Consider the following 23,929-nt stretch of genomic DNA (forward strand, 5'->3'; position numbering starts at 1 on the left):
AGCTGCCTGCAATTTTGGACTCTCATGGGAATGGCTGTGGGGACTGTCATGATTCAAAATTCAACTTTTTCCACAGTGCCACTGATTAGTATTAGTAGGCAGTTGTGTGTGCATGTGCATGTATATGTATGTGGAGCAAGGAGCAGGATCTGCAAATGTGTCCCAAGAACAAATTCTGCTGGAGGGTCCCCTTGCTAAATCATCTGAGGGCCACTAACTTAAGGCAAGTGTCTCAGTCATGGAAAGAGTGAAAATCGTAGGAAATTAGGCAGTATAACCCTCTACATACACATACACACACACACACTTACACTCATATACACACATGGGCCTGGTTCAGACAACTCACTAAACCATGCTGCTTAACCACAAAATGGTTAATGGAATGCACTAACTTTAATGCATTCCATTAACCATTTTGTGGTTAAGCAGCATGGTTTAGCATGTTGTCTGAACCAGGCCATATATGCAACCTGGTGTTCTCACCACCATCACATATCTTCTCTTCCACAGAGCTGGTCTGCAACCGAACCATTGAAAAGTTCTCGTGCTGGCCTGATGCACAACCTAACACCACTGTCAATGTGTCCTGCCCCTGGTTCCTGCCCTGGTACGACCAAGGTACATGCACTGAAGAGAGAAGACTGGGATGTGACCATGCCCTTAGCAGGGGGAATAGGAAGGAAGTGTCCAGATAGCAGTGCACAGGGAAATAGTCAAGAGAAGGGATAAAAGAGGATCAGGCTAATATATTGGAGAGGGATGGGGAGGGAAGCCAATGTGTCCAGAGAATTGGGGGGTGTGGGTAGGCACAAAGAAGCAACAACAAATGGTCAAGGGTCAGAGCAAGCATAGCTACTACATGGAGTAGGGCAGAGGTAGGCAGAAAGCAGATCACTAGGTGTTTTGGACTTCAACTCCCAGGATCCCTGACCATTTGGCATGTGGGAAGGAGCTTCTTGGAGTTGAAGTTCAAAATGTCGGAGATCTACCTTCGACCCACCCCTGGAGTGGGGTACGGTTATCCTAATTATCCTTTTCCTCTCTGCAGTGAAGAATGGCTATGTATACAAGAAGTGTGGGCCAGATGGGCAGTGGCTAACCACTCCTGAAGGAAGGAAACATGACTTCCGTCAATGTGAGGTGGACAACGAGACCATCTTAGAGCAAGTGAGCACAAAGGTCTAAATGAGTTCTGGGAGCCCCACCCTGCCTCTACCTATATATGTAAAGGGACTATTGACAACAGACAAGACCAGGACCAGTGCAGTCCCTCTTAGGTCTCAAATGACAACTTCTCCTCTTTCTCTTTCCAGGAAAAGTTTGCTAGGTTCTATGATGGCTTCAGAGTGATGTACACGGTCGGCTACTCATTGTCCCTCTGCACCCTGCTCCTTGCCTTGGCTGTGCTGCTAGGCTTCAGGTGCCCTTGGGAAATGGACTGGGAGCAGTGGTGGGGCATGTTGGCTGTTAGGAGCAGTGCCTGATGTGGGAAGAAATGGGATGGGCTTGGAGGAAGTGGGGTGATTTCAAAGTGAGAGGGGGGAAAGGGTTAGCCCAGGTTTAAAGATGTGGGGTGGCATCCCACCCTTGTCTTTTCTACATGAGACTATTGATCTGCTGTAGCTACTTTCAGTTTGATCGCAGAATTGAGATCTGAGCACTATACATGGAGGGTTTCCTTTCCCACTATATAACATCTAGCTGGCACTGTAGTACAGCGGAATAGTGTAAATACTCAAGTAAAAGCAGGGTTCCCCCCCCCCAATCAGAAATAATACCCTGTTCTCCTTGCTCTAAAAATAACTTTTAGAAACTGCTGTTGATAAACAGGGGCAAATCTGGAAGGACAGCCATGACTAGAGAATGACAAGCGCATAATAAATGCCACACATAAAAAAAGCTCCCCATCACACCCCACTATGACCACTGGCTGGGGAAGATGCAACTTGAAGCTGGAAAGTAGCTATAGATATGTTACTTTCCACAATGAAGACAGTGAGAGAGATACTTTACATGCACTGTAGTTGGTTTTGTTTGTTTAGAAATATCAGCTTTATTAGAGGAACATAAGGTGAATTTCTTCAGCTGAATTATTGTTATTATTATTTTACTACAAGATGATGATTTCATTTTGCAACTGGTCTGTGTGGGAGTTCCATGTGGATCCCAAATCATGTGACAGGTTCAGCAGGTGTAGAGATCAGGATCATGGCTGCAAATTTATTTAGCTATCTTCAAAAAGTTTAAGATCAGGGATGCCATGGATCTCAACTGATAAAAATTATCCCCATGATAGGGGGAAAAACCCAGCCATGTCAGAATGCTACTAAGAAGAGGGAAATACTGGTCTGCCCTAAGCAGGACTAACATAAAATACAACAGTAATTATGTATTTGTGCTGAGAACATGTGGCTTTGTGGGTGTATAAGTAGGTCAGTGAAAGAGAGTAAATAAGGAGGGAGCCCATGACCATCTTTGGGCCAACAGGTGTTTCCTTGCGCATCACGCTGAGGATTTATGGGGAGAAGAGAGCATGATGAATGTGAGTGTGAAGTTTGGGATAAGGAGCAGAGTGGGGGACACGGGGGTGGTGGCAAGGAGGAGTGAGCTGGGCGCTGAGATGGGTTGGCACAGTGGAGGGTCTGGAGGAGGGGGCACTACGTGACGGTGCCAGCCCTGCTGGACAAGCCCTGTTGACAAGCTCCCTGCTCCCCAGCAAGCTGCACTGCATGCGCAACTACATCCACATGAACCTCTTCGCCTCCTTCATCCTGAAGTGCATCTCGGTGCTGATGAGTGACAGGCTGCTCAAGACCCGCTTCAATGAGAAGATTGACGAGTACAGTATAAGGCTCTTGATGACTGAGGAGGTGACGTAACCGTTCCCAGCTCTCCCTTTTACATTTGGTTTATTCTTATTTCCCTTGGTCCCTTTTCCCCTGCTTCCCCACCCAGATACAGATACACATAGTAACTCATTGCTCCTTGGCCACACTACTTCGCAGCTACATCTTCGCTGTTGTCACAGCAGCCAGCAAAAAGACTTAGGATGCTGTTGCAGAGATTTCATAAGGTTTACTGTATGTCAGCTTTTGGCTAAACCAACCCACAATGTAAATGTAAAACCTACATCAACGTTCCTCCATTGGCCATGCCTGCTGGGGATGGTGGGAGTTGCTTTTCTACGTATCTGGAGGGCCCCAGTTTTGGGGAGGCTGATCTACATTGCCGACAATATACATTTAGTTACTCTGCTGCATCCCATCATGAGTTAATAACATTCACACACACACACAAAGAGTGCAAGACAGGCTGCCAGTTTTGTGTATGTAACTGCTCTAAGGCTGGTCCCCATGGAATTGAACGCTGATTTTGGGGCTAAGCCTTGGTTCAAATTAAGCCATGCCACCATAATCCCACAACCACAAGAGCATCTTCTGGAAATGTTCAGCGGCTGTGTTCGCATATTCACTAATGTACGTGGGAACCAGCAATGTTCGCTCCCATCCAACCTTTTGAATCAGCTGTGATTCAAAATGTGATCAAAGCCATCGGGGCATTGTCAAGAACAGACTGAGGCCACTGAAAGTCACAAAAGATGTTTTCTTCCCACCCCACCCTGATGTAGCACTGCTGCTTAGGCCCGAAACTCCTATACTAGGAGCTTTGATTTAGAAAGCATCGGCCACAAAACAATGGAAGTGGCAAGGGGCGCCCCCTAGGAACCTGCCACCCATAGCAACAGGTTCCCACATGTTCATGTTAAAAGCTGGCACACCTATTGGGTAGGGTGACCATACGAAAAAGAGGACAGGGCTCCTGTAACTTTGTGATGTAGAGGGGATTTCAGCAGGTGTCATTTGTATGCATGCAGCACGTGGTGAAATCCCCTCTCCATCATAACAGCTGGAGCTGCAGGAGCCCTGCCCTCTTTTGTATCTGGTCACTCTAGTATAGTCCCTGCAGCTTAAACTGTTGCGATGAAGAGGGAATTTCACCAGGTGCTGCAGGCATACGAATGACACCTGCTGAAATTCCCTTTTCTCTGCAACTGTTAAAGATACAGGAACCCCGTCCTCTTTTTCCATATGGCCACCCTACTATTGGCGGCTTCTTGCTGAAAGCTCCCAGGCTTCATTGTCCTTCCCACTGACGCGTCTCCATTCCCCCAGGAGACGACAGGGTGCCGGGCAGCCAGCGTCTTCATGCAGTACAGCATTGTGGCCAACTACTGCTGGCTGCTGGTGGAAGGCATCTATTTGCACAACTTGCTTGTGTTGGCCGTCTTCTCCGAGCGTAGCTACTTCACCCTCTACCTCTGCATCGGCTGGGGTGAGTATGCCGGGGCACTGAACAGGATGAGTGAAGGAGTGTCAATGGTCCTTTCCACTGGAGCAGTGGCTTGTTAAATAGCGTATGTGTGTCAGCACGATCGACATAATTACCCTTGCTGAGCATGGCATCTCACGTCATCTGGGCATGGCTTGTAGGGGTGGTTAAAAACCACCCAGAGCCCATGGCCTGCTATAGCATTGTGGGGTGGTTTGTTAATCACACCAACAAGCCACACTCACTGGGTTCAGACAACACGAGAAGCTGCAGTGGAGGCTTGGATTGGCAACCTGGTGCCACAATGGGTTGCAGTGGTCGTGCGAATCAGGTCATGATGAGACATTCATGGCTATCGCTGAAAGCAGCAGCAACACGGCATCTTCGTGTCTTCTTGGAAACAAAGGCAATAAAAGAAGATGCGTGATATGATGTCATCATGCTCAGGGACTGCCCACCCTAAGAATGGGCGAACCAGCCTATTTTTGCCCCCCTTTTGCTTGCATTTGCCTACAGGACCCCCAGTCCATCCTGTTTCCTAATTAATTTGTGATGCGGGGGGCGGGGGGTGGAATCTACATTGGTTTTTTTAAAAAAAAAAACGCCCACATTTAAATACCTATTTCTAAACATAGTTTCTACCAAAATATGATCACTAAATGTAACTTGTCTCAAAATACACATTTTTAACAGTGCGCATCTATGCAACAATGCTATGTATGACTACTCAGAGGTAAGTCCCATTGAGTTCAATAGGGCTTACTCTCAGATAAGTGTAGGTCAGCAATCTGAATGTACCATTTTCGCTCAAAATACACATCTGCACAGGAAGGAAGGCAAGTGCAAATTTTCCAGCCCTGCGCCTCTGGAAAAGGTAAAAAATTAAAAACAGGGCCGTTCTTCCCCGCCCCTTTTGTTTGTTTTTTAATTATATGACCTATATCTGCAGAGCTCCACAGATACAGATAAGGAATATAAAAAATTGGGGGGGGGGAGGAACAAGGCAGCCAGAGGAGGATGTGAGCAGAGGGACTAGGCGAACAACCTCCCCTCCCCCCGTTTTTTTATTTTCCTTATCTGTATCTGCGGAGCTCCGCAGATATAGATCATAGAATACAAAAAGGGCGGAGGAATAGCCCCGTTCCTCTCCTCCCCCCCATATTTTTTTTTACTTTCCAAAGGCGTGGGGCTGCCCATGGCGACCAATCAGGGGGTGTCACGTGCTCCGCTGCCAAAAAAGTCAGGGTAAGTGCCGACCTGTTTTGGAGCGGAGTTTCCAGGGTTTGCCCCCGGATGGCTTCACAATGGCGGCTGCGTCATGCAGATGACATGCCACTGCCGTGAAGCCACCCAGGGACAAACCCTTCATGTAGATGTGCCCCAGAAGAGTGGATCAGATCAGTTGCCATTGGAATCCCCAAATTCCTTCTCAAGCATCCCTAGCTCAATCCCTCCACTTCATTGGTTTCTACTTGCAGCAGGGCTGGAGACATTTTGAGTGCAATGACACCACTCAAGTGCCTTCGTTTACTAGACATTATTGGGGAGACAAGGAAAGGAGATAGTGCTGTTCTTGGCAGCAGCCACCGCCACGCGTTCCTCATGCCTAGTAAAGTTTGGCCCCAAGGGCACGCAACTCCACATGGACCTGTGCATTGTATTGCAGCTAAGGCCACGCACAGATTATAGCTTTTGAGAGAGTTGGGAGTCATTTGTAGCCTGCGGTAAAGATATTCATTCCTCCCCTCTGTGGACTCAGGTCAAATAGACTTTTGGAGCACTACAAAAACAAACTGCAACATCATTTTGAACAGAGAACAGTGGAACAGGGGGAGAAATAATGTCTATGCTGTGACCAGCAATGGCTCTATTATACCACCTTCAAATCTATGAAAAGCTAGTCTGCACACAGCCTTAGAATTCTGATGCCTGTTCTCCTTTCTTATCTGTCTAAAAGGCATGTTTAGTCAGTCATTAATTACATTTCTTCCTTGACTAATTCAATCTCCTTTCCCCCCAGGGGCTCCGATTCTCTTCATTGTGCCGTGGGTGACGGTGAAATACCTTTATGAAAATGTTCAGTAAGTCGGAATGAGAAACATACAGGACAATGCATGTGGTCGGTGTGAAAACTTCTTGTAGGTTTTCTGTAGCCCCCCTATCACCAGCAGGCAGTTTAGCAGGTGACATTCATGTGAGGTGTGGGAAGAGCGCATTGAACCATACATGAGCATGGGCTTGTCAAGCAAGAGAGAGGGAACAGGTATGCTTGGCCAGACCTGTCTTACACCTGCCTTTGTTTCTTCCTTTCCTTTCTTCCTCAAGATGCTGGACTACTAACAATAATATGGGTTTCTGGTGGATCCTGCGTTTCCCTGTGTTCCTGGCCATCTTGGTGAGCTCTATCTATTTCCTTAGATTTCAATTGCACTGCCAAAAATGGCTACTTCATTCAACAGATTTTGGATGGGGTGTCAATTTGCTGCCTCTAATCTCCTTCTCTGTATGTCAGGATTGGGGAATGTTGGATAGTTCAGGGGCAAATTACCACCCCCTATTGCTCTGCGGGCTGAATGATATCAGTGGCAGGAGCATGCCCCCGATCCCATTTGGGAAAGCCAGCTTGCACCAAAACCTCCCTGCCTGAGATACCAAGTGGAGGAGTGTTCTTCCGTCCTGCGCTTTAGTCAAGGCAGCTCTGCATCTTCTCCCTCGTGGAGGAGGGCAGCATGCTAAGTAAGGAGAACCCCCCCCAAATTATCTACTATCAGTGGGGATTCCTCCCTCCATCCCACCTCTTCAGGGCTTGGGCAGGGGTCTGTAGACCCCATTCTTGCCGTATGTTCTAAAAATGACTGCAGGGCAGGAGTCATTTAATTTCCAAGCATGAAAATGATGTTTCGGCATACAACTCCCATCAGCCCTGGCCATCATAGCCAATGTTGAGGGATAGTGGGAGTCATAGGCTAAAACATCTGGAAGGACACAACTGCCCAATCCTGCTCTAAGGCCCATATTGACTACCCACCTTATCTTATTATTTTATTTTATAAATGTATTTATTTATTTATTTATTTATTTATTATTAATTACATTTCTATACCGCCCAATAGCCGGAGCTCTCTGGGTGGTTCACAAAAATTAAAAACATTCAAAGTATAAAAGAACAGTATAAAACCATAATATAAAATACAATATAAAAGCTCAACCAGATAAAAACAGCAGCAATGCAAAATTACAAATTTAAAAGATAAAGAAAACCTTTCAAGATGGCTTCCGATAATCTATAAAATATCATGAACAATTTCAACAATAACCATCAGCCTAAAATGAAAATATCTAGCTCAGGACAAATTTTAAAATCCAGTAACAGTTACATTTAGCATTATTTCCATTCAGCAACCTGATAAGCCTACAATTTAAGAGAAAGTAATAGAAAACAGATGGATTTTAAAAGTTTATTTATTTATTTATTTATTTATTAGATTTTTATACCGCCCAATAGCCGAAGCTCTCTGGGCGGTTCACAAAAATTAAAACCACAATAAAACACCCAACAGGTTAAAAACACAATTACGAAATACAGTATAAAAAGCGCAACCAGGATAAAACCACACAGCAAAATTGATATAAGATTAAAATACAAAGTCAAAACAGTAAAATTTAAATTTAAGTTAAAATTAAGTGTTAAAATACTGAGTGAATAAAAAGGTCTTCAGCTGGCGACGAAAGCAGTACAGTGTAGGCGCCAGGCGGACCTCTCTGGGGAGTTCTCCTAAAGGCTTGTAAAGATGATGCTTGGCGCATCCCAGTTGGTAGTATAGTCCAAGGAAGTTGGGACCTTGTACCCAACAACATAGTTTTATAAGGCTGCCTTCCCCAACTTGGAGCCCTCCAGATGTTTTGGGGAAAAACTTCCATCATCCCTGACCATTGACTAGGATGCTGATGGAAGGGCACCAGGTTGTGGGACATGTGAGCACAGCTTCTGAAGTAACAGTTTCCTAAACCCTTTCAGTCATAAAAGCTGAAACACAGCCGTTTTGATTAGACTGGGAAATGCCCTGGCAACTGGAGCAGCTGGTGCAGAAAAAGTCTGATTTGCTCTCACCAGGGGGCTGTCTTCACGGCGCCGGGTTGGTGCCACCTCCTTCTCAAACCCCGTGCTTTCTCTCTCCCAGGGTGGTGTTGGGTAACCCCAATGCTGAGGAGGGAGCCTGGGGTTTCTGGGTGGCCATCTGGGTACAGGACCCACCCTCACTCTCTTCCTGGTGGAAGGTGACCAGTCGCTGGTTGCCTTCCACTAGGCACCACCCACGGATTGGCCCCAGAGCGATGAGAAACGGTGGAAGCGCTGTATTGACATCGCTCTGATTGAAAAAGTGGGGGTAAATCCCCAACCTTTTCAAACTGTAGCACTGCAGGAAAGCTCCACAGTGGCTGTGAAGCTGCATCTGCATTGTATAACCACCACAGCGCAGATTCACAGCCACTGCAGGGCTTTCCCTGCATACAGAGCCCCGAGAACTCCAGTATCTGCACTGTGTACCAGCTGCATTTCTGAAATGTCTTTAAAGCAGGGCCGGCGCTGCCATAGAGGCAGCTCAGGCGGCGGCCTAGAGCGCCAAGCAATTGAGGGCACTGAACAGCGCGCCCGGAAGCCACTCTCCTAGAGCGGCTTCCGGGCACACTGTTCCAAAGCCTCCGCCCCCCAGCCCCAGCATCCTGACTTCGAAGCCAGCCCCCGGCCAGAAGCCGCACTGGGGTTGGGTGGTGGGGCGGCAGCTTCAGAGCGGCGCGCCCGAAAGCGACGCCGCCACCCCAACCCCAGTGTCCTGGCTTCGAAGCCAGTGCCCACTCCTGGCTTCAAAGCCAGGACACTGGGGTTGGGGGGCGGCGCGGTGGCCACTGCGCCCCCCAACCCCAGCATCCTGGCTTCGAAGCCAGCGCCCAGCTGGAAGCCACTCCTGGCTTCAAAGCCAGGACACTGGGGTTGGGGGGTGGGGCAGCAGCTTCAGAGCAGCGCGCCCGGGAGCGCCACCGCCCCCCAACCCCAGCTTCCTGGTTTTGAAGCCAGCACCCGCTCCTGGCTTCGAAGCCAGGACGCTGGGATTGGGGGTCGGGGTGGGCGGCTTCAGAATAGCACGCCTGCCTAGGGCGCAAAATAGTCTGGCACCAGCCCTGCTTTAAAGGCAGTCCCATGTAGAGTGCATTACAGTAGTCCAGCCTGGACATCACTAAGGCACGGATAACTGAGGAAAGGTCCATCTTATCCAGACAGGGCTGCAGCTGGCGTACCAGCCTAAGCTGATCAAAAGCATTTCTGGCTATTGCTTAACCTTTCCAGTTAATGCAAAGTCCAGGAGTGTTCCAGATGGAGGGCTCCGAGCACTACCAATCCAAAGGCATTGTGCTGGAATTCCGTTTTCTTTTCCCCCTCAATGGATTTTCTACATTAAGGAAATATACAGAAGAGACAGTAGAAAAACACAGGAGGGTTACAAGAGGAAGACAGTATAGCCTGAACACCCCCTAAAATTCAGAGAATGAGGCAGGGCAATGGCACAATAAAAGCTTCATCTGGAAGGATATCTGACGGGCTTCTACACTACATAGCTTGCAGGTGATATAACTGAGCATGTCTATAGCACTTTTCCTAAGTGCTCAAATCTCCAAATGTCATTAACATGCATACATCCCAGTGGCCCACGGAATGCTCCGTGAAATCTAATCCTATAGCACTAGTAAAACTAAGGATGTGATCAGTGGGAGACTACTTGAAGATGCATGTAAAGTACTGTGCATTTAGGGAGAACAGGGAACAATAACAATAAGAGCAGCAAATAGAACAATGCCCAAGGATTTACTAAACCTTTACTATGCATTTCTCTCTGTTCATCTCCGGTCCCTTCCTAACACTCAATCTCTCTCTCTCTCTCTCAGATCAATTTCATCATTTTTATCCGTATCATTCAGATCTTGGTCTCCAAACTCCGTGCCCATCAGATGCGCTACACAGACTACAAATTCCGGTATTGGCTAATGCCCTTACAATGCCGTGGCTTTCCTGGGATGGGAACATTCTGTTCAACGTTCTATATATACCATCCTTGACTGCCCATGGCATCTACGCCTTTCTAGGTTAAGGGCATCCTTGCAATCACCTCCTTCATCTCCGTGGGATTTTGTGACTGGTAAATTGAATTGTGGGTTTCTGAAGTGGCCATCAATGTGTGGTATCTATGCTTTCAGTAGATTCCTTGTCCTCCTACTCATAAGCCCATTTGTATCTCCGCTGGGTAGGAAGCCTGTAAGAGACTCTGATTGGCTGTTGGGTGATGGTGCCTTTTCCTTGCAATGAGTACTAATTAGCTGATGCCCCATTTAGGCTGGCCAAGTCAACACTGACGCTTATTCCACTGCTGGGTATCCATGAAGTGGTTTTTGCCTTTGTCACGGAAGAGAATGCACAGGGCACACTGCGATATGTCAAGCTGGTCTTTGACCTCTCCCTCGGCTCCTTTCAGGTGAGGCACAGGAACCCCGTGATTTTTCAGGCTCCTCCAAGAGCCACAGGTAGAAGTCTTTCTGGTTACATTTTTTCTTCCAAATTTTCTCTTCTTCTGATTGATTGTTCTCTATCACTAGGGAATGCTGGTGGCCATTCTCTACTGCTTTGTGAACAAGGAGGTGAGTGTGCACGAAGCAATGGAAGGGAGACATGGGACATAGGCTGATGTGCAGACGGCTAAATTTGGGGGGGGGCATGATTTCCATCTGTATTCCTCTGAGTGGTGTTGGGAGCACAGCTGGACCTCAATGCAATGTCCTTTGAAATATGATCAGAGCTGGGTGGCCTGCTAGCTTCATTCACCTGGTAAGAAGCTGTTTAGTTATAGGCACAGTCAAAACTGTTGCCCGTATAATTGGAACTGCGTGGACAGAGCACATTCGGTGTGAAGATCTTGTTACAAGTACAGCTGGATTTACGTAGCACTGGACACACTTACTGTTTCTGTACCCAATCTATTGCATCTAGCTGCTGCTTATAGCAGGGTTGCACAACCTTTTTGGCATGATGTTAGTGGAGGAAATGAATGTGCACTGTCTCTTGCTCACACACACACAAACACACACTCCCCTCCCTGGCTACTGAGATCTAGGAATCATGGGGGTGGAGGGGAGCAGCAGTAAAAGTTTCTCCAATCCCCTAACAATTGCCACCAAGGGCCCTTCCACACGCCGTAGTGAAGGCGCGTGCATGCGCCCCAACTACGGCCCCAAAACGATAGTGTGGACTACAGCCAGAAGAGACGGAGGCGGCGGTGGCTGGGGAATCCGGGCGCGTCTGCCGCCGCCGCTGCCGCCGCCCTCCTGCTGCCGGGGTAAGAGCGACCCGGGTCGAAGGGGAGAAAGCCCACGAGGGAAGCGGCGCGCCTCCTCCTGCCGCCACCGCTGCCTCCTCCCCTTTCCTCGCCTCCTCCTGGCGGCTACCCAGAGTGCCGCCGTACCGATCAGGCAGGCGCGAGCCGCCGCCTCCTCTTCCTCTTCCTCCGCCACCGCAGCCACCACCATCACAGCCAGCCTTTGGGTCCCAGTCTGTGAGGAGAACGAGAACCGCGGCGGTTGAGAGCGACGGCCTAGCAGCTCTTCCGGAGCCCCGGCTGAGGCGGGGAGGCGGTGGCGGCAGACGCGCCCGGATTCCCCAGCCGCCGCCGCCTCCGTCTCTTCAGGCTGGTACACACTATCGTTTTGGGGCCGTAGTTGGGGCGCATGCACGCGCCTTCACTACGGCGTGTGGAAGGGCCCCATGATTGCTGTTTCTCCACCACTACTAGCAGCGGAAAAACAGTGATCCAAGAAGGGGGCTATCTTCATGGCACTGGGTTGTCCCTGCTCCACCAGCAAACCCTTCAGTACAGCTGGTGCAGGGTGGTGACAAGTAATACAGCTTTCCGGCGGCCATTAGGCTCGCTGGGCTTGCTGGGACCGCCCCTTGCCCAGGCAGACAGTGACCAATCAGGGATCGTCATCCACCTAACCGCAACTCCAGAGCGAGGATAGACGGTGGATGGGCTGTACTTGCCTCACTCTAGAGAAAAAAGTTGGGGTAAGTCCTTGTATAATTGACGCAGCGCCACTGTGCATCCACCCTGGGGCTTTCTATGTGTTTAGACAGCCTCAAGGCAGGGAACAGCATTCCGCCTCTCTCAAAGAAGTAAAGTGGGTAGAGTCCTGCTAGTTTGGAGGGCTGTACAGGGAATGATCAAATGGCAGAGGTTGTGAAAAGCAGATTTGAAAGGAGAGCAATATCTAGTGAAGAAGCAGCCACAGCAGCAGCAGGGGAGATAGTGTTGTGCTCTAGTATTTCATATCAGCTCTGCTAGTCTATGCTGCTGATTCAAATTCAAAGTAGGGGGAAAGGGAGTTGCACACCAAAAGTACCGGATGGAAAAATGCTTTGGCCTTCTTCCCCATCCTCCCCACATTATCTCTCCACTGAAAACCACTACCTCTTGGAGTTGCTTTGCACTACAAGAAGCAGACGTCGGAGTTTGAATGCCTGTGCTTGTATGTAACATGTTGCTTTGGTCCTTAAAATATTCGATATGGTGGCATTTGTTACACACATGAGAGTGTTCTAGGTGCTTATTCATTTTTATAAGATTTGCATCCTGCTGCTTGCTGTGAACAGACAACAAGAATATATAGTATAAAAAGAGCATAACTGTTATGTCGTCTCTGTAGGTACAGTCAGAGCTCATGAAGAAATGGACACGCTGGAAGCTTGGCCGGGACATAGAAGAGGAGTATAAGCACACATACAGCCACACGCCCAATGTCCGCAACGGGGGTGCCAGCACCTGCGAGAAGCACAAACTGGTCGGCAACTGCCTCAATGGGCTGGGCCGCAGCCAACCAACTGTACATACCAGCACACAGTACCTGGAGAGGACAGGCTGCAGCGCCAGTGAGAACTTGGCTGTAGGTGAGCGGCCTCATTGCTATGAGTTCCCGGACACGGCAGAGTTCCCCAACACGACCGAGAGCAATTTCTGAAACTGGCTTACTCATCTGCCCCTGGCTTATGGGACCTGCAACAGCCACAATACACAGCAAGGAGGGCAGCTGGCAGTCCAGGACATGGAGAGGAGCATGTAACTGGAAAAGGTGCCCTTTGCCAAGTGCACTGAAGCTGACAGTATGGTGCCAGGTCTTTTTCTGTGTTTGAGACACGTATACAAGATCCCATGAGACTGTCTGCATGTACAATGCTCCATGGTGGGGGACCCTCCACTGGCGGTGCACAGAAAGGAACGAGATGGTGGTAGCCCACTCTGAGAGGGGCATGCTGAGGGAGGTGACTGCCGAACAGGCTTTAGGAAGGAATTCTGTCCAATGCTAGGGGCTGTGAACATTTGCACAGTTTAGAGATTGTGCCATAATCCTGCACTGATCAAACTCAGAATTCTTTCCTTTTTTTTTTAAAGCAAACCATTGCATTTACAGTGAACAAGCTGAAAATGTGCCAGCAGTATTTGCTAAAATGTTTTTTTTAAAACACACACACACACACACACACACACACACAAAGGTCTGTGCATTTTTTTCCCTATTGGTCGGGGGTAGGACATATTTAGAGTTATCAGCTCTTTTCGATCATCCTTCCCTCCCCTCTATTCCAGTTCATGTTAATATCCCAATGCAAAATTCTGCCAAAAAAAGCAAAACATGCAACTTAGCTCAATATGGCTAAGGGTTTTAATCTGAAAATCTTGAGTTTAGGGTTTGCACAGCATGGTCTCTCCAAGTGCAAGCTTTCCAGATTCCCTTTTACATAAATGAGAATCAGCCCTCCCCAACCTAGAGCCCTCCAGATGTGTTGGACTATAACTCCCACCATCCCTATGCTGACTGGGGATTATGGGAGTTGTAGTCCAAACCTATCTGGAGGGTGTGTTGGGGGAAGGCTTGTGTAGCCTCTTCAGAGCTTTACAAGCACATGGGGCAACAGCAATCATACCTCCTGTAGAAGGCCATAAAAAGCCTCACAGATTTTGGGAGTGATGGTGTTAGCAGTGCAGGAAGTGTTGTCTGCAAAGCTTGGAAGGGAAATAGTATTCTCTGTGGAAGCAACAATGCTCACTCAGGTGAGAAGTGTTATCAGCCATCGACCATGCATGCGGCTGTACCATTGTCTCTGCACCGAGGTCATGCTTGCGCCATTTGTTCTGGGATGACTTTTCTCTTGGGTGACTCTGTAAATCCATGTATGTGTGGGCAAGGCAATGCAAACTCTGAGGGCCACCTTTGCGTCTGTGTATGTCTGTATGTCACTGCCAATGTTCTGGGGATCAAAGACCCAATAAACTGTGCTATGCCTCCTTGTAATGTGCAGCCTGCTGCAATGAGCAACTTATCCTAGTTAGGGACTGGGCTGCACTACATGTACCAACATGGACAGGAACAGGTGTCCTGAACAGCCTTGTCCTTCAGAAGGATTAACCTTCCTAGGGAGGCCACGCAACGGCTTTAAATTAGAACTATTGCATCAAACAGGTAATTGTTACCTCCTGTGCCTGTGCGACGCTACTTCCAGGGCCAAGACCCTGTACTCCCCAGAATAGGCCCACTGGCACTTCTAGGCCCAAGAAATGAGCACAGGTAGTTTCTTCATTAATCATGCTGCACTCCACCAAAAATTAACCCTTCTAAAAAATGTGCAATTAATTGATTAAAAAAAAAGATTTTCAGCACATGACTTCTGAAATGAATAGCCACAGAATAACGTCATGCACACAACCTTTATAGCTACCCTAGCAGGGCACCTACTTTATAGATATGCTAGCAGGGCACCTACTGGATGGCCAATGTGGAACAAGTATTCAGTCCATGCTTATTAGGAAATCCCCATCAAAGCAGCATTAGGAGTAGAGAGTGGCCATCAACATCCTGCCTCCCTTCCCTCCCAAAACTGGAACTATGACCTATATGCCCATCCTAGTACTGTTCTCTGGTACTGGCAAGAAACAAAGTCACCTTCAACTGTGGCGGGCATTAAGAAGGTAGATCTTCAGCACAACCTCCAATGCTATGCAGCTCTCAGCCTGTGGTGCTTCGCCAGCTCTCGCAATCGGCCTCCACATTCCTTCAAAATTAGAGAGGGTAGTTTCCCCCACCCCCTCAGCTGAAACTACCTGGGTCTGTGTTTGGCTGACCCTCAAACATTCCTCCCTAGCCATTCCACATACACACATATTTTATGTGTGTATGTGGCCCCTTCCCCAGCCTTTACATCTGGTTTAGTTCCCTTCCTGGTCCCCATCTATCTCATCCACCACAGAATGCTTTCCTGCCATGGATGTGATCTGGCCATAGTTACTTGCATCCTCTCTGTAAATAGGGAACCAATTTAAGCCAAAAATGCATTCTTCCTGATTTTTCACCATTGGCTCTTTATCTGGCCTTGGCCAAGTTATTTTTAGTCTCTGCTACCCATCAGTAAGTGGGATTTCTTTAGGGATCTCATCACAGACAACATTCATCACATTTGCAGGAAGCAGCATTTTCAAGGAGGAGAAGGCTATCAATGGCTGCTAGTGATGTTGGCCATATATTACTGCCAGGATCAGAGGCAGTATGACAGCTGTGGGGGAAATGAAGAATGGTGCTACTGCGCTCGTGTCCTGCTTGTGCGCTTCCCATGGGCTTCTATTTGGCCACTGTGAGAAGAGAATGTTGAACTAGAGAGGACTTTAGTCTGATGCAGCATGGGTCTTCTTATGTTCGTATTATAAAAGCACTGTTCTCTTATGGCAGAAAGAGAAAAGAAACTGAGCAGAAGATGTATTGGAGCTGCAGGAGAAACATGATGTGATCCAATAGAGTTGGGTTTACATTTGGAAGGCCTGGGTTCTACTCACTGACCTAGATTCACTGTGCGACCATGGATAAGTCATTTTGTCTAACCCTCCGTTCCTCAACAGTACATGAATAGCAAGTGCATACCACAGTGATGCTTATCATGCTTTCCTTTGAAAGATTGGCCCCGTTCAGAAGACACCTTAAACCACGGCTTTAACCACGGCGGTTGGTGCACACCTCTCCTGAAAACATACAGACTGCTCACCTCTACAGCAATCCACACCTATGGCCGGAACACCCATGGTCACCAGTAATTCGTTCTTCCATTAGTGGTGTAACTTCTGCCAGAATATATGAGGCCTTAGTGCACTGGGGAGACTTTTCTAGACTTGGGATGACCCATTTTGAGAAAATTCTATGTCTGCAGGGCTTAGAAACAGGGAGGGTGAACTATAAAATAGATGTTAAAACATGTAAGAGCATAGACGTCGTTTACTGCACTGATATATATTTGTTTGCACAAAGAGCTACATGCACAAACAGAAGTCTAGTTATGTCACACACAGCTCCTTTGTATGTCCACCTAAGATGCTTTGGCAGCATGTGACTTTTAAGCCCCTAACTAGTTTTAGGAACAGGACAATCCCCTTGTTTGTTGAATTAGTTACCCCAAAGTCTGCTGCCCTCCTCCCCCAGTACAGGGAAACAGCCACCAAATTAACACTTCGCACTGCTACGGTATACACATCCCTGCTCAGTTTGACAATGGTGACAGGCACACAGCCAGTTATTTGCCTAGCATTAATAACTCTAGTGCCTCCAGCTTGCTTTCCCCCCCATTTCATCCCCCACTGGTTTAATTCAAAACAACACCTCATTCCCAAGCCATGAGATCTACAGCTTTTCTTTCCATTGCTTAGGAGGAAACACAACGAAGCAAACTCTACACCCTCAGCCAGATTGCAAGGACACCTAGGGCCTGATCAGCTTGTCTCAGAGCCAACATCAGTGACCACAGCATAAAGGCACAATTTGTTTTGGACCCAAGTGCTATAGACAACAGGGACAGAACAGGCCCGACGACCTTTTAAGCCAAATCTTTGCTCAGTGCTACATGCAAAGGAAAGATTAAACATCCTCAAAGTAGTGTGATCAATGTGATTGGGAGAATTATTATTTTTTTCAAATTTTGACAATGGCTTTTTCCCATATTCCTTTGCCCAAAGTTATCTCAAAGTGTATCCACCCAATGTGTCCTAAGTCAGAGCAAGCTGGAGGTGTATGAAAATGTTAGTTGTACATAAACTTGCAGATGTCTGGTGCAAGTTGTGCAGCGGCATAGGAACCAAAGAATGACATCCCAACATCTCCTGCAACGTCACAGAGGAGTCTGGAGCGTAACAGTGTCAGCTCACTTGCAGCTGGAGAAATACTGGAAGAAGCACTCAAGTCCCAAAGAAACATCTGGCCTTATGGCTTGGCCCAGGCACATGCCAACATGTACAGGCATGACCTGGCCCCTAACTAGTGCTTTTCAGCTGACCCTTGTTTCTCATTCTCTAGACAAAAAGAATTGGCAGGCTGAGAAAGGAGAACTGCAGCAGAGGCAGCTGAAAATCATGCCCAGTTCTGAATTCTCTTCACTACCTTGATTCCTCTTTCCATGTCACCATGCCTATTTCTCTCTGGAAGATGTTCAAAGGCACTAGTTTGGTCTCCCAGTTTCTATCCCAAGAGCTGGCTAGAAGCAATTGCATGAACTTAAAATACATTTTCCAAATAAGCCTTTGATAAGATGCCTCAAGTTAATTTAGGCTTCAGCCTTGACTAGCAAGGCCTTGCTCTTACATGCTGGACACCTATAAGCTGGAGGGAAGGGGACCCTGAGCTTTCAGCCCCATAATGCCTCCATCATCTGAAATTATTTCCTGTTTTGTGTACGAGCTCGGACTGTACAGAGGGGGAAAAGAGAATAGTCACCCAGAGATTAGCAGGGCAAGTGGACTGAAAAGAGAGGGGGGAACATAACAGCAATATTTGCTTGGTTTATTGTTTTTCTATCCCTCACCACCTTCACCATGCCCAAGGGCAGGCAAGGACGGACACAAGGGCCACAGCAACCATCTGTTCATGGGCCTGTGATGAGCAAGGGGCATAGACAAAGCCACTGTCTCACCCTCCCCACAAGGGAGCTGCTGCCGTCACCGGGCGCCTCTGGCTGAGATAATGAACCTAATTGAAGCAAATTGCTGGAGCGCAGAGACACTTTATGAGAAGGTAAATATGGTTGACGGGTCAGGCACATGGCATGGATAGCTCATTTTCTGAGTTGTCACAGTATAACTCTCACTAGCGACACCCAAGAAGGAACCATTGCACTTGCCCTCTCTAAGAGATTTGGCTCTTCCCACTAACCAGATGCCCCATTCCTCAAGGGCCTTCCCTCCCCAAAACACTGCATTCTCATAATGCCAAAGTATCCCTTCATTCCAAATGTTTTCCACTGGTTTTGCTTGCCAAATATTCCTGGGTGCTTAGACTGACCTTCCTTGGATTACCTATAAGTTTGAAGGTTCCAGCCCCTTATGTCAGAGTCCTTCAGAAACACAATGGTGTCCAGTTTATATGTGCCAGGCCTGATGCCAGCCTGCTGGCAGAAAAGGAAGCCATAAGTTCTCTATCCAATAAAGCTATTTCCACTTTTCTGTTTCGTTCAGAGACTGAGCAATACCTGCACTGGGGTCCATAGCCACCACACAGTGGGGAGAAATCACACTCCAGTTTTGTGGCCGTGAAGATCCAAGACAAGCAACAAAGAACTAGCATGTGACCTGTCTCTAACTGATGGAGTTCCAATGCTGTAGTGGGTGGATTATGTATGTCATCATGATGGAACTTCAAAAGTAGGATGTTGCAGGCAAGCATCAAATGAACAGCCCAAACCCAAGGGGGTTGTACCAGTAAGACCCCAGGGAAACCAACTTTTAACCTTGGCTGATGTGAATCCACAGTGCCATCACCTAGGGCTGGCTACAAGGTGCTTAATCCTGCAGCAGGCAGATCAGATAAGTGGGCAACTGCACCCCGGCAGCGACAATGCATGGCTGGTGCATATCGCCCCTATCCTCCACACACCCAGCCCCAGCCCTTGTAATTGTGCCCAGTGCAGGAAGCTGTGTCTCAGTTGGCACACTGAGTTGAGCTGGCAGGATAAATTACAGCCCAGAGAGCACAGCACCCTAGGCGTTCCTGCCTGTCGTGTGGGTGATGCTGTGCCTCCCAGAATTGCTTAGTGACAGTCTCCAAGCGCAGACAGAACCTTATGTAACAGCCCCATCAGGGACAATTTCACGGTCCACATCCTGGAGCCCAGGGAGCAGGCAGGCATAGACCCCAAGCACAACACAGGAGGGTACAGGCAGACATGCCTGCCCATTGTTTGCATGGGATACTCTGGCCTTTTCAACTAATGTCCATGGTGTGTAGCTTTGGCATGAGGTGACATGAACTTGGCCCAGAAAGCTGCTCCTTTGGAAAGAGCTGAAGGTGTCACCATTGCCCCACCACTTATCATGTGCTGTTCCGATGGCCCATGAAGTGTGCCCTGTACCTAATACCAACTACCAGATCATCAGCATCTCCCAGAGCTACTCCCAAAACAAACTGTGCCAGCCCAACCTCAATAAATCCCCCACTTGCTCCACTTATCATGGCCTGCATTTCCCAGCGGAGTTAGGCCGGTTCAGGCTAATCCATTTTCAACCATTCTCTATCAAGGCCCACGGCACTAAGAGCCGAGAGTCTCTATGTGGGCAGTGCAAAGCAGTTTCCTTGGGCCCAACTGTGCTCTTTGCTCCTCCAGCACTCCTGGGCTCCATGCACCACAGCACAGGGCAGAAGGTCGAATGCACTGACATTTTCTTTCCGCAATAAAGGACAGTGCCACATGTCATCTGTGAAGGATGGGCTTTTATGGTAACAAGGGATGCAATGGCAAGGGTTGTACTAGCCAGACAGGGATTTGGATTCTTTAGGAAGAATGAGTTGCTTGGTGGTGGGTATTTACTAAACCTTGGGACACAGCAATTATCACAGGCATTCAAAGTAAAGAACATAAGAAGAACCCTGCTGGATCAGACCAAGGGTCCATCTAGTCCAGCATTCTGTTCACACAGTGGCCGACCAGCTGTTGAGAGGAACCCACAAGCAAGACATGGGTGCAATAGCATCCTCCCGCCTATGTTCCCCAGCAACTGGTGTATTGCCTCCGATTCTAGAGGCAACACATAGCCATCAGTACTAGTAGCCATTGATAGCCTTCTCCTCCAGGAATTTATCCAACCCCCTTTTACAGCCATCCCAAGTGGCCATCACTATGTCTTATGGTAGCAAATGCCATAGTTTAACTATGAGCTGTGTGAAAAAGTACTTCCTTTTATCTGTCCTGAATTTTCCACCAATCAGGCTCATGGGATGATCCCCAGGTTCTAGTACTATGAAAGCAGGAGAAAAATGTATCCCTATCCACATTCTCCACAACATGCATCATTTTGTAGACCTCCATCATATCTCGCCTTTCCTCCAAGTTAAACAATCTCAGCTGTTATAACCTTCCCTCATAGGGGAGTTGCTCCAGCCCCTTGATCGTTTTAGTTGCCCTTTTCTGTACTTTTTCCAGCTCTTCAACACCTTCTTTTAGTTGGGGGTTACCTACAACTGCACATGCTGTTCATCTCTAAATAAACAGAGGTGAGTGCCCTATTGAAAGGGAACACAATTCAGCCAGGGCATCATACATTTCTCTACATACCAGAGCAATGGACTCTAGACCTAGGGGAGTGCTTCTTACGGAGACAGGTCTGTAACATTAGCACCCAAACTGTACAGATAACAAAGACTGGTACTATCATTTCTTTGCCAAGGATACAGCTACTGTACAGCAGGACCAGCACTGTTGTCTCATGTAGGAGTGAATGTTCATAACCAGCAGGCCTGGCACACAGATCTTTAAGGGTGCTTCCAGATGAGGCTTTTCTGGCACCCTCACCCTGCCTCATTCACAGAATTCTACGAGGGTTCCAGATGATGATCTCTTTTCATAATCGTCCTGTGTTTTTCCACCACTTTTTCTGTCTTTTTTCTTATCTCAGAAAACCCATTTAATAATAATAATAATAATAATAATAATAATAATAATAATAATAATAATAGAAAAGAAGAAGAAGAAGAAGAAGAAGAAGAAGAAGACGACAGAATAGCTGCACAATGCCTTATATTTGTTAATGCTAGGGGCCCTCTGCCTGGAAACACCTAGATCGCCTTATGACAGGATGGGAGAAACGTCTTCATTCATGGATCAGGTTAAAAGATGGGAAATAAAAGGCAGGGATAAGTGAAATGTTTTCATAATGGAGAAAAGGTAAGTCTCAGGGTCTACCCATTAATTATCTGCAAACGGGGATGATATGGAGTTTGCAAAATTGGCAAACAATATAAGTTGATCAAATATAATCAAAGTCAAAAACGACTGTGATAGACTTACACACACATCTTGTAGATTAGAATCTGTCATAAAAAAAACCACTGCAGTAAAATTCAAGATTGAGAATCCTAAGTGTTGGATTCCAAAATAATGGGGAAATATCATGTAGAAAAGGCATCTGATAACCCTTGCAGATAACATCGCTCACTGAAAACATCAACTTAATGTACTGCACAGTCATCAAAAAGGCAAGCCATGTCAGGAACTATTAGGGGTAAGAAGATATAACATAAAACAGAAAATATTGCAATGTCATGTAACAAATGAATAATGCCTTCACCCTATCTTAAGAGGCTACTGATGCATCAAAGAAGAACTGAAGAAGTTGCAGTGAAGCGTTTCCAAATGTTTTGGTGTGATGGGGGAGATGGATGTGAGGACAGGCTTATATCCAAATCCAATAAATGCTTACTCAGAAATGAGCCCCATCAAGTTCAATGAAACTTACACTCCCACATAGACGTAGATAGGTTTGTAACCTAAAACTGTTGTAAGCCAATTCTAAATGCATTACCACCAATTTTAATGGAATTTGCATCCCAGTTATTTAAGATGAGATAGTTCAATCCTTAAGTCAATGGACTTGGTGCTTAAACACATGGAACAGGACTGCGCCCACCCAAGACTAACCCCGTCATCAACAACTACTGTTACTGAAAGGCTACTTTTATTTGTTTTATTGTAGTGCCACTCTGCCTCCTATTTTAATCTCCAAACAATCCTGTGAGGAAGGTTAAACTGGAAGAAACTGACTGGCCCAAGGACATCTAGATAGCTCTTGTAATTCAGCAGGGATTTGAACCCAGGTATTATTGGTCTAAAGTACATCACAATTTATCTTTCTATGACACCACATTTGCTCTCCAGGAGGAATGGCAGCAGGGAAGGATCTCACCTCACTCCAAAGTTGATTGCTCTCTAGACCCATAGCTATAGGTGAAATTCCTTACACGTGCACACTTGCCTCTGAGCAACTGGGGGAGCACATAATACCCCTTGAAAACAGATCAGATTTGGCTCTGATCCCTCTCATAAACACTTACAGCTAAGTTAGATATGATATGAAGTTCCATGACTTTGTAGTGAGTTTTTTGTGGTTGGTTTAAATGAAAAGCAGCCTTACAAGGCAACAATCAGGAGTAGATTGGAGGTGGGAGGTGCCTTCCTAACTCTTTCCTCTGCTGCTACTTGTCCACTAAAACCCAAAGCTGCTTTCCCACCAATGAGAGTTAAAGATACAGGGACTCCATATCTCCTCCTCTTCCCAATTGGGAGAAAAACAGTTCAGAGTACATGCAATACAGATAGTTTCATTCCAGCACTGCTTTAACTCACATTTAAAATAGCACATTTGTCTTTGGTAGTCCCAAGTCTTGAGATTTCACCCCCGCTGTGATGGTACCTGCATTCCTCAGGTTACATAGGAAAACCCTTTGCCAACTCTTGGATATGTGTGGTCAGGGTTTACTTTTCTTTTGCTCTCATAGGTCACTGTTTTTTTTCTCTGGAGAGAAATGCACAATTGTACTCTTCCACCTTTTAAGCACAGTACTGTTGCCCTGAATTCATTGATACTTGCAAGAATAGATAAAGCAGAATGGGGAGAAGGTACAAGAACAGATACGTACACAACTAGCATAAAGATGGAATCCTAGCAGTTAAATTCAAGACATCCGTCCAGATACTTTTGCATTACAATAAGTTAAACCAAAGAAATCTGCCTGTATTCAATGCAACACAATCTAAACCAGATCATCAGACTCCAAACATGCCTAAGCCAGACCATGCAACCAAATGTGTTACAGTGCAGCACTAACAGCCATATTACAATGAAAGGCTTGGATTAAGGGAATGATTTTCTTTATCAGTGGCTATTGGCCAAGTGTGTCATCAGAAATGAGTCAGACCAATGAACAAGTCATTTCCAAGAACAACCTGTTCCAGATGCTACAGAGAAAGTACTTATCAACACAGGTTGTTACTAGAATAGAATCCCTATTGATTACACCCAACTTCTGGTAACCATATATATTTCAAAAGTGCCTGTATGGCTTGAACATCTTACCAAATTAAAAAAAAAAAACCCATTGCTACACTCTGCCATCATTTCTACATCCTATGACGATGAGGTCCATCAGTCAGCTATACAGATTGCTCACAGGGGGTTTTCAGTCTGTATCATACCAAATT

The 23,929-nt window shown here is 46.9% G+C and overlaps 1 protein-coding gene across 2 annotated transcripts in view; it reads left to right on the forward strand.

Annotated features, from left to right (window-relative positions):
• Window positions 1–14,724, forward strand: part of GCGR (glucagon receptor) — a 41,002-nt gene extending 26,278 nt beyond the window's left edge. For both annotated transcript variants that reach the window (XM_063120160.1, XM_063120159.1), the window contains 11 exons: window positions 514–621; window positions 1,052–1,170; window positions 1,317–1,423; window positions 2,720–2,873; window positions 4,176–4,335; window positions 6,353–6,413; window positions 6,658–6,727; window positions 10,276–10,364; window positions 10,721–10,859; window positions 10,981–11,022; window positions 13,081–14,724. In XM_063120160.1, coding sequence (XP_062976230.1) covers window positions 514–621; window positions 1,052–1,170; window positions 1,317–1,423; window positions 2,720–2,873; window positions 4,176–4,335; window positions 6,353–6,413; window positions 6,658–6,727; window positions 10,276–10,364; window positions 10,721–10,859; window positions 10,981–11,022; window positions 13,081–13,392 — 1,361 coding nt within the window. In that variant the 3' untranslated portion in view covers window positions 13,393–14,724. The remainder of the gene's footprint in view (window positions 1–513; window positions 622–1,051; window positions 1,171–1,316; window positions 1,424–2,719; window positions 2,874–4,175; window positions 4,336–6,352; window positions 6,414–6,657; window positions 6,728–10,275; window positions 10,365–10,720; window positions 10,860–10,980; window positions 11,023–13,080) is intronic.
• The last annotated feature ends 9,205 nt before the right edge of the window (window positions 14,725–23,929 follow it).

This window comes from Elgaria multicarinata, chromosome 3 (genome assembly GCF_023053635.1).
Source record: "Elgaria multicarinata webbii isolate HBS135686 ecotype San Diego chromosome 3, rElgMul1.1.pri, whole genome shotgun sequence".
NCBI classification, from domain to species: domain Eukaryota; kingdom Metazoa; phylum Chordata; class Lepidosauria; order Squamata; family Anguidae; genus Elgaria; species Elgaria multicarinata.